The 11,324-nt window shown below is 37.0% G+C and overlaps 1 protein-coding gene and 1 long non-coding RNA gene across 2 annotated transcripts; both read left to right on the plus strand.

The window, feature by feature from the left end:
- Window positions 1-7,778: 7,778 nt before the first annotated feature.
- LOC149140451 (uncharacterized) lies at window positions 7,779-8,649 on the plus strand. Its single transcript, XR_016265176.1, has 2 exons — window positions 7,779-8,004; window positions 8,562-8,649. It is a non-coding gene; the product is annotated as an uncharacterized LOC149140451 (long non-coding RNA).
- A 615-nt stretch (window positions 8,650-9,264) lies between these two features.
- LOC149140452 (E3 ubiquitin-protein ligase RGLG5-like) lies at window positions 9,265-10,734 on the plus strand. Its single transcript, XM_089450036.1, has 3 exons — window positions 9,265-9,578; window positions 10,158-10,242; window positions 10,513-10,734. Exons 1-3 carry the CDS (start codon window positions 9,381-9,383, stop codon window positions 10,662-10,664), a joined length of 435 nt encoding a protein of 144 aa, XP_089306162.1. The 5' UTR covers window positions 9,265-9,380; the 3' UTR covers window positions 10,665-10,734.
- Window positions 10,735-11,324: the final 590 nt, after the last annotated feature.

Below are 11,324 nucleotides of genomic sequence, written 5' to 3' on the forward strand. Positions count from 1 at the left end.
TTGATGGATATTCTACCCCACTGTAGCAACCAATGAAACCAACGATCTAATGGTAGTGTACCTTGTTGTAGGTGCAAAGGTTTCTCCATAGTCAATACCTTCCTTTTGAGAGAAACCCCTTGCGATGAACCTTGCTTTGTAATTGTCTATACTTCCCTCAATAGCATGTTTGATCTTATAGATCCACTTTGATGTGGCAACCAATTTGTCACTAGATCTAGGAACAATCTACCAAACCCCATTCTTCATGATGGATTGATATTCTTCCTACATAAGTTTCTTCCAAACATATTCATGCTCAACTTCCTTGAATGTAGATGGTAACTCAATTTCAATTAACTTTGTCATATATGAAGCATAGCCAAAATATCTCTTAAGTTGCTTACTTTCCATGGAGGAACCTTTCACAGCTTCATGTCCTTCAACATCTTCTAATATAGCTTTCAACCAATTTGTCCTCTTCCTTGTGGTTGGGACAGACACTGATTGAATAGCCTCACTTGGTCCTTCTTCTTCGACATTTGTAGTAGAGTTTTCATGATGAACTTCTTCTTCTTCAAATACGAGAACTTATTTGTCATCAGAATCAATAGGAATATCCTTTGATTTCTTGTAACCTTGATTTTCATCGAATATGACATCCCTGCTTACTTCAATGTGTCTTCCTTCATTTATGTAGATTCTATATGCTTTTGAGGAAATATTATAAGAAACGAATATTCCCTTGATACTTGTCGAGTCCAACTTATTTTTCTTGTCTTTTGGAACATGGATATATGTTGGAATCCCAAAGATTCAGAGGTGATCCACACTCGACTTCTTCCCTGTGAATACTTCTTTGAGTGTAGTATTATAAAGAATCTTATGAGGACTTCTATTTTGACTATATACAACAGTCATTGATGCTTCTCCCCATAAGAACTTCGGTAGATCTTGATCAAGGAGCATAGTTCGAATGCCTTCTTCAAATGACCAGTTCTTCCATTCAACCAATCCATTTTGTTTGAGATAGTCGGGAACAATGAGCTCCCTCTTAATACCTACTTCCTTACAATATGCAATCAGTTCTTTAGAAGAGTATTCCCCACCATTGTCAGACCTTAAAAATATTATCTTTCTTTTGGTCAAGGTTTCCACTTCAGCCCTAAACTCCTTGAACTTATCAAATAATTCATCTTTAGTTTTGAGTAGATAGAATCATGTCTTCCTAGCATGTTCATCAATGAATTTTACATTGTAGGGAGGATCTCCAAGTGATTTGTCAAACATGGGCCCACACACATTGGAATGAATGAGGTCTAATATCTCTTTAGACCTCGTTTCACTATTATGCAATGGATTTCTCGTATGTTTCCCCAAAGAGCATCCTTTGCACACACCTTCATGATCTAACTTCATATTAGGAATACCATGAACCAATTGACTAACAGTAGGGATGACCTTGTAATGAAGATGACCATACCTCCTATGCCATAACTCAATGGGACTTATTTCCATATGAACCAAGGCTTGAGGAGGTGGTGTAATGAATCAGTAAAGACTTCATGAATGCCAATAACCCCTAGATTTATCATTGCTGGAGTATTTTCCCCAAACCAATACTTTTCCATCAAAAAAATAAATTCTTTCCCATTTATCTTCTAAAAAATAAATATAAAGTAAATTCTTTTTCAAACCTGGAACATAGAGAATGTTGTTGAGATGCAACTTCGATCCATTATCCAGCTTCAATGATGTTGATCCCAGGCCTCTAACCGCATAGATTTTTTTGTCACCCAATACCACTGCATGAGAGGATGTATCTTTTGATAGTGTATGAAGTTGCTTACTTTCACCTATCATGTGTCTCGATGCTCCACTATCAATGATCCATGCATTGTCATCAGTAAGAGAACCTGTAAGGGTAGCCAAGAATCCTTGACTCTTGACCTTGTTGAACAAGTAGTAGATGACCTTCTAGATCCAGCTTCCAGCAGTTTTCTAACCCAATCTTATGTAGTTCACTATAGAAGGAGAATCCATGCCAAAAAAGTGATATTCAACTTCTCTTGACCTTCGCTCTGATACCATCTTGGAAAATCAAAGTAGTTATATTAGGGTTTGATTCTCCTTTATTTATAATTACTTGTGAGTGTATTAGATTATTTTACTTATTTATTATCTTATATTTCATCAAGCAATTACCATATTATGTTTATATGAATATCACAAAAAAAGAGGCACAAGATATAGGAACATGCCATGGAAAAACCCCCTTTCGAGGGGAAAACCCAATCAAGATAATTCTTCCTTTCAATAGTATTCTTTGAGACTCTTTACCCTAGACCAAGACAATACTTTCCCTCCACACCAAGTCAGCCTCCCAGATCTCCAACCCATTCCAGCAACTTTGACTAGGCATCAACTTCCGACAACATGCAACTTCTAACAATAGTGAAATATTAGGAGGCTTCAATCTCCCAATCCAAACCATGATACAAAGAGATAGAGGCACCAAAATATCAATTTTCTTCCTCTCTATAAACTTCCCCAAACTCACACTTCTTTCAACCTCCCAAAAATAGACTTCGCACTTCTCCATCTCCTCTTAAGATATCGAACTTGCTTGAGATTTGATACTTCAAATGATTTCAACCTTCTTGTATATATAGGTTTCTTGTGGGTTGAATTAGGGTCCTTGGGTCGACTTGATGTGGAGGGTAAATAATTCATATTTGACTTGATACAAAACCTTTTTACATGATTCAAAAGCCCAAGAAGGGCCTCTTTGAATGTATGACTCTATAAACTAAATATTAATCCTAGGAGTCCACAATGGGGACTTTGACTAAAATGATGACCCCAGCATGAAACCCATGCTTTAATAAGTCATTGTTACAATAATAAAAATTATTTTCTTCATCCTTTTGACAAGTACATTACATAATGACTCAAGTACATTATTGAAGACTGAACATAGTTACATTTTATAACGAGAGAGAGAGAGAGAGATAGAATGGGGAAGGTGGGAGAGGAAGGAGAGGAACATGGGGAGAGGAAGCGAGAGAAAGGAACATGGGGAGAGACAAGGAGTGGAGGGGCTTGGAAGAGAGAGAGAGAGAGAGAGAGAGAGAGAGAGAGAGAGAGAGAGATGGCGGGATTAGGGAAGGAGAGAGAGAGGGGGATATATGAGGGAGAAATAAGGAGAGCGAGAAAGGTATATGGAGAGAGATATAAGGATGGAGAGATGAGGGAGAGAGAGACATAATGGGGAGGAGGGAGGAGAAAGTAGTGAGGGAGGGAGAGATAGAGACAGAGAAAGAGAGATGAGGGGGAAGATAAGGGGTTATAGAGAGATTGTGTGTCAAAGAGAGATAGGGAATGATGGGGAAGGAAGGGACAAGGAAATTGGAAAAGATAGAGATATATTGAAAGAGGAATAGTGAGATGGGGAGAGATAGAAAGGGATAGGGAAACAAGTAGAGAGATATGGATGATTAGGGAAAAAGAGAGAGAGATGGATAAAAGGAGGGAGAGAGACAGGGAAAAAAAAAAGAGAACGAGGAATAGGGAAAGGGAGAAAGAGATGGAAATAAGGATAACAAGAGGGGGAGAAATAGAAAGGCATGTGGAAATGGGTGGAGAGAAAGGAAAATCTTATGGAAAGTGAGATAGAGAAAGAGAGGGATATAACAGGGAGAAATTGGGAGAGAGATAAATTAAAGGGTATGGAAGGAGGGATATAAATAAAGGAGGATGATAGAGAGAGATATAAAGAGATATAGAGGAGGGAGACATGGGGGAAGAGAGAAAAGTGGGGAGATAGAGAGACAGTGATGGGGAAAGAAAAATATAGGGGGGACATGGAACAAAGAAAGGGAGAGGAGCATATAGAAATTTCTATGTAAAGGGGTAGAGAGAGGTGAGGCTTAGGAAGAGAGGGGGGGAGAGAGATAAGAGGAATACCTATGAAGAGAGAGAGTGAGAAAGGAATAGATAAAGGGTGAGAGAGAGAGGGAGACAAAGAAAGAGAGAAGGGGTGGGTTCAAGAAAAAGGGAAGATAAAGAGGGTGTCGAGAAGGAGAGTTGAGAAGGATGGTGAGAGATGGAGAAAAAATGTGTGTGCATTATATTAATGTGTGCTCATTATATATATTCATTGACACTATATAAATGTGTGCATGCTATTTAATGTGAACACATTATTAAATTTAAAAAATATTTGGCATGATCACCTTTTTCCAACTACATGGTAGACAAGGTAGTAGCTTTGGTTTTCAGTATGGATTGATAAACCTCTCAGTTTGGTTTGTATAAACAAAAAAAAATCCATTTCTACAACTTCCTTATTTTCAACTATGTTTCTCTTTATGTTTCATGTGATCATTCCTAATGAAATTATGCACACTTATTGATCCATATTGGATCATGCATATATTTGTAATCCATTTATATGCTTTCAAAGTGGAAAAATTGAAGGAATTGACTTACATGAGCAATTTTATTAGCATGAACTTGTTTGGAGAATTAGGGTCTAACACAGTTTGACGCTAGTTTGAGGTCTTGAACAATGTTTTTTTGGGCTCGGGTAAACTATCACTCTTAAGTATTGAACATTGTGGCATTGTTATGCACTTGAAGACCTTTTTAAGGATGCAAGAATCACATCAATTTGAGTTCAGATGCAATCCTCCCCCTCCCCCCCCTGCCCAAAAAAAGTTGATCTATCATGATTGACCACCACAATTTGAGAGGATTCCACATCAACCCATGCTACTCATGTAAAAGGGGTTAGCCACATGGGTACTATGAAGGAGACTCTCAAAGTTCAAGTTGTAACTCATTTTAGGGGTCGAATGCATAAAATCTAGTCCTAGTTGGCTATCAAGTTATGTTATAATTGAGTCCCTAGATTATTTTTCTTGCGTTTTGTTCAATAGTAGAGTAGAGTAGCTGAGAGTGGATAGAGAGAGAGAACAGGGGTGGGTTATGTTTTTTAGTAGCCCACAAGCCATAAATCTCAAGTGACTCCATGGAAAGTGCCTTTTCCTTTGTACTTACATCATTTTCCATTCTAGGAAAAAGAGAGTAGAGCAACCACACCTTCCAACTTAGTTTTCTCTCAAAATGATTTCCCAAAGCATATTGTGGTGTTCATTGTGGTTTGTGAGTGATTCTTATTTACACGTTATCTATTTTTTGCATATTATTTATTGCTTGCATAAACAACAAAATAATACTAATAAATATGGAAATTAAATGATTTGTAAACTATTGTGGATATTCCACTGGACGGTTCGTCACAAAAAATCTGATAATATTACATTAAAAATATGAGATCCTACACTATTACAGTTTTATTAAACTTTAAGATCTATGGATTTAACTGTAATTAGTGCATGCATGTAAATGAAAATTATGCAGAAAAGTAGAGAAAAAGAAAATAAGCTCACACACACACATAAGACACAAGATATGCTCTTTGGGAAACACTTTCGGGAGAAAACCCAGTGGAAGGCGAGGTCACTTCGCACTCTTTCTATGTCTGGAAATATGGCTGCAGATACAAAAAAAGTAATGTTTGTGGTTCGTGGGCTACTACAATGCACAAACCCTCTCTGTATGCTCTACCTCCTATCTTTCTTGGCTATCTTTACTCAACTATGGAACAAAATGCTCTCAAAAGAATGGAATATCTCTTCCTCCTAGTGGTCTGCTTATAACACAACCCGATAGCCTACTAGTGGTTAATTTTGACTATATCAACTCTTAACTAGATTTACAATATAGACTCTTCTAGAGTCTTTTACATCATAATCACGTGGCTAGTGTTGGGTAGCGGAGGACCCGCGTAACGGTTTTAGGGCTTAAAGCCTAGAAGTTAGGGTAATAATAGTGTAAATATCTGAAATGCGTGGAGCGCAAAATGTAATAGGTCAAGCCAAGGGGTTGTCCACCCAAAAATAATATAGAATAATAGGAAGCAAGTTAGCTTTCCCATGGTCCGCAGACCATGGGAATTTATAAATAGAGCGAGGCTCTAAGGGTAGAAGGCAATTTTTAGTTTTTGATGAGATCTGGTGTGTTATGGGTTGGTGAAAGTACTTGGTGTTCTGCATCTGTAAGTTCGAGTCAAGGGTATTAGTGGATAGATAAAGGCTTCGCAGCTGTGTGCGCGGAGGCCTGATAGAGTCCGCAGCTGTGTGCGCAGGAAAGAAAGAAGGATGTACTGAATGAATATATTAGTAAAGATAAGTTATTTTTGAAATATTGTGGATCTATTGTATTCTGGTTCATACATCTGTTATATGGGTTTATGTCTTTAAAATAATTATGATTGCGGGCACTGGGTTTTATTGTTAAATGTTTGCTTAAAGACTATAACAAGAAGATCGGATTTGTGATAATTTCATTAATAAGAAAGAGCATCTGCGCAGATCTACGCAGAAGCTCGATAACTTTAAAGAGTGCTGCAAGGCCGTTGAATGGTTCGCGACCCCTCCAGACCACATCAAGACATCCCAAGGGTGCGGAAACCTGGTTCCAGCACCCCCCTGCTACCTCGAGTGAGGCCTTAGTTTGTGCTCCGCAGACTTTTGCCGAAAGGGCCGGTAGCTACGGGATTTGTTTGGCTAATAACTCTTCTGAACCTGGGTCAGGGCCCAATAAGCCAACATCTAGCCCATTTTCCATGAATAATGGGGGCTGATGCGACATCCTCCTGAACTATAGGTGTGAAAATAGGAAAATAAACTTCTAAGTGGCATAAATTTTGCATACACTCTGATTGGTGTGCTTCTTGTGTCGTTGGAAATATCTGTGTGTGTAGAATAGCATGAAATGGTTTGACACTCAAGCGGAAAATTTCTATCCCTAAAAAACGTCATTTGATGCCTCAAAATGCTCTCGAAAGGTTCGAGGCTCATTTTTCGAAACTGGATCTCGTTGGTAAAAAAATCCTATGAGATGATTCCTCCACTTTTTCCACTACAAATGCATCAAGATGGATGACAAACAATATAATGAGCCAATCTGAATCACTAAAAGAAATTTACCTCTCATAGTATAAATTTCAATTTATTTTCATAGATATGTTGTAATGAATTATTCAGTGACAACAATTTACATATCATTATAGAGATCTATGTGTAAATTCTAAATATATACTTTCTTGAGAAATTAATTATCGCTTTATATTCTTTGTTTTATTTTGGACATATATCAAATTTATAAAATGCATAGGTATTTTATTTCCACTATAACATTTGATTGGTTGACTTATTATTCCCTGCCCGGACTATAGCGTTCGATCGAACGTTTGACCGCCTATTAATCCATCCGTTGACCGTTTTTTTTTTATGTTTTCTTGTGTTTTAACCAAAGTTTAATCGTAGCAATTTTGTTCACTTAAATTTTATCCAAAGTTTTAACCCTGAAAGCGCATTGTACCTCTTATTGCAGGCTTCACGTGGCCCGATGCAAGAAAATTGTGGCAATATTATTTTAACCAAAGTTCTGTCATTTTATATACCATGTCATTTTATATACCATTTCCAATTTGTATTTTATCCAAAGTCTGGAAAATTATGGTGACAAACATGAAACTTAGGTGCATGCAAAGTTTATTATATAGCTGCCACCTCTCACGCAGCTGGCTACCACTGTCTGCCACCGTCTGCCACCTCTCAAGTAGCTCGCTACCACATTAAGGTACCTTCCTAATTTCTGAAGGAAAGGTGATTCTGTAATCCAAATTGATCGACACAATTTCCATTGCTTATCTCTAGTTTCCACCGTCTTCAATCAAAACTTCATGCTCGAAATGAGTTTCCTTCCTTCCCACTTTCCCTCATCTCCATTTCCAGGATCTTCCCGAGAAATTAAGTAAACGACCGCAATATTTAACTGTAACTTGGAAGAATTCCCACTTCTGCGACTATCTTGGTCCCAGCCACTTTCCGGGTTGTTTCGATCTGTTCCGTGAGCGCACTTGGCTTTAGGAAGCTTCATATGTGCCGGCTTTAGGTAAATTTGGTTGAATAAATCAACTCTTCGGCTTCAGATTGAGGAAACTTAGTTTTACACGCAAAAAACTCGCTATATTATCTTGTTATTTTAGTTGTAGAGGAAAGTTCCAGTTTACATCACAAGGAAAGGAACCGTTGATATTTAAAGGAATTGCGAAAAAATTACTCTGTTAGAGCGAGGAGTCATTCTTTTGTGAGCTTTTAAACTTTTCTGAACTGGTCTTATTCAAAATAGTGCTGATCGGACTTTCTTGTTTTCTGTTTTTAAAGTCTGAATGAAATTATATACATATGATAAAATTGTAAAGTTTGCGAAAAAAAATGTTGTTTGTGGGTCTTCCATGCCCTCCATGCCGTCAAATTTGAAGTTCATTGTAAGTTTCCTGAATTTTTCAAGATGGTAAACATTTTCGGCGAGGGATTATTTTATGTTGTTTCCGAGCTCCTGCTGTCTTAGCCCTTTGTGAAGTGTATATCTGATGTAAATTGCATTATAGCGTGGATTCTCGATTTTGAAAGAGACTTTCTAAGGCATTGAACCGGGAATCATAACAGGAGCTTCACTGCAACTCCGCTTACTTTGTATATCAGTGGAAGGGTTTGGACGGAGAAAGTTCTCTTCCGCTGCCTTCAGAGCGTAATATTCTAGAAGGTAGGCTCTCAGAAGTTGCCTCGGTGGAATTTTCAATCTTGAGCAGGGTTCTGTGCTTCTGTTTTGAGCGGATTTGCCTTCTGTGTATTTTAAATATCGGAAATCCGAGGATTTGTTACAAAACATCATCCTGAATGCACGAGGCCTCTTGCATCGAGTGTTAATGGGATTTGCATGTTATCTGTAAATGTGCTGAGTTGTACTTACAACCTGGTATATATCACCGCATTTTGTTTTCCTAATTTTGTTTCTTTTTCATTGGTATGAGATCGGCGAGAAATGGTGGGATTTTCTGTTATCAATTTGTTTTTAGTAGCAAGGCCGGGTTTTGCAGCAAACTTTTGTCCTTTACTTCCGAAGCTTGATCCACTTCTTATTATATATATATATGTTTAAAAGCTACAATGTTTAGCTTGGCAAGTCTTAAAGATATTTTTTCTTCACAAGATCAAAAAGTTTCAAATAAGTTGTATTTAATTTGGTTAATGAACATGTCTAAAAACTGTTTCTCCAGGAACCGTTTTCTTTATGTTGCAATTTTAATGTCAATATTCTAATTTATTATGTTGGTAATCCTTTTATAATGTTGCCATTTTTCAAATCCAATTTCCTGGGATTCTGTTTATGTTTTCTGAGGCAAGTTTATCTTCAATTCATTAGAGTTTGTGGAGAATATTATGTGCCATACCTGCAAAACCTTGCAAAAACTCAAAATCTAGGCAATGGGAGGCAGACATTCAAAAAGTATTCGCCCGAGGCGTTATAGTTCTTCTTCGTATGGCCCTTCACCAGCATGGGATTCTTCATCCTATGGTCCTTCACCAGCAGTTCCATCGGAAACTTATGCACAACCAGCGACTAAACAGAAGTTGCAAAGGAGATACTCCCGAATCGCTGACAATTACAATTCACTTGATGAGGTATTCTTACTCTCCTCGGTTTTTGCATACCATATATGTTGTTAAAAATTAAGTGTTTACTACTTTGCACTTTGGTTTTTGGATGCCATACATGTTAAAAATTAAGGGTTTACTATGCATTTTCAGGATGGGTTGTTGTCATTTCTTTGTGATGGATTTGAAGTCATATGGTTTTTTCTTATTATTAATCAGATATGTGCCTTAGATTATATAACTTATTCGTTTCACCGGTTTTCATATTTCTTAAAGCTTAGTAAACATTTAAATCCAGTGGAATACTTAATTTGAATTGAAAAATAATGCTCATTGTTGAGATCATATTCAGTAGTATTAATTCAAGACAATTAAATAATTTATTTAGGTCAACAAACAACGCAACAATTTTGGTCAAAGGTTTAGTCAGATTGTAATGCTCTAAAGAACTGGCTTTGCATGGGTTTCGATGTACCTGATTATGATATTTGAGTAATTAGCTTGTATTATCGCATGTATTTCAGTGTGAATTGGCTTGATAAGTTATGGTTATAAGCGCTATGGGGAGAATTCTCTGATTTGTTTCTATTTTTATCTTTTTTGTAGGTGACTGCAGCTCTTGCACAAGCTGGCCTCGAATCTTCCAATTTGATTGTAGGGATTGACTTCACTAAGAGCAATGAGTGGACAGGTAAGTTCTATTATCCATGATCCTGAAGTTTTTAATGTCATAATTTTCATGCAAGTTAAAATTTTAAAATAGCCAATCTGCCTCTATCTAAATATGGCCCGCTATGTTTATTTGCTCAAGAACTGTTAGTGTGTTTCTGTAGGCAGCTCATATATATTGAATACAACTTCAATCAGTTTTTTAGTTTAAGTTGATAATTCTGCAGGCTTTTTACTTTTCAATCCAAATCAAATTAAAGTCACCACTTCAACATTTTGTTATGGATTTTAGGTGCAAGGTCTTTTAATCTCCGAAGCTTGCACCACATTGGAGACACTCCAAACCCTTATGAACAAGCGATTTCGATAATTGGGAGGACCTTATCTGTATTTGACGAAGACAACTTGATCCCTTGTTTTGGTTTTGGGGATGGCAAGTTTTGATCTCTATTTCGATTGAAAATCTTGTTTGAATTTGGCTCAATTTATTTTTCTTATGTTGGTTAACATGAATTCATAACATATGCAGCAATATGGTTATTGCTAATAACGTGTTGTTTCTTTCACAACTTTGACACATGATCAAAGTGTGTTTAGTTTCTATCTAGATGATAGGTTATGCAATGGATTTGAAGAAGCGTTGAGACGCTACAGGGAGATAGTCCCACATCTTCGACTGGCTGGTTGGTTAATGAAACTTTGACATTCCACCTGAAGATATGAAGATTAATTACCTTTAGCATTATAAGCCTTAAGCTAGGAAAGAGTGTCTGACTGGTTTACTTGATATGTGTATATGTTGCGTATGTCCTGTGTTTTCTTATACATTTCTTGTATGTTCTTTTCTTATTTAGGGCCAACATCTTTTGCCCCAATTATTGAAGCAGCAATCCGTATTGTGGAACAGAGTGGTGGGCAGTACCATGTTCTCTTGATAATTGCAGATGGACAGGTTGCAAATCTTCTCTATATGGATTGGTTATTAAAATGAATTGTTAGTTTTGATGAAGGGACTGCCTTGTTTGTTGTTTGTTTAGTCAAAAATTTTAGCATTTCTTGATTTATTTATACCACATACCTTGACAGCAATGGGTGTTATTATTG

Source organism: Pinus tabuliformis, chromosome X (genome assembly GCF_031772625.1).
Source record: "Pinus tabuliformis cultivar Carrire ecotype Pingquan chromosome X, CPIR1, whole genome shotgun sequence".
Classification (NCBI taxonomy): Eukaryota; Viridiplantae; Streptophyta; class Pinopsida; order Pinales; family Pinaceae; genus Pinus; species Pinus tabuliformis.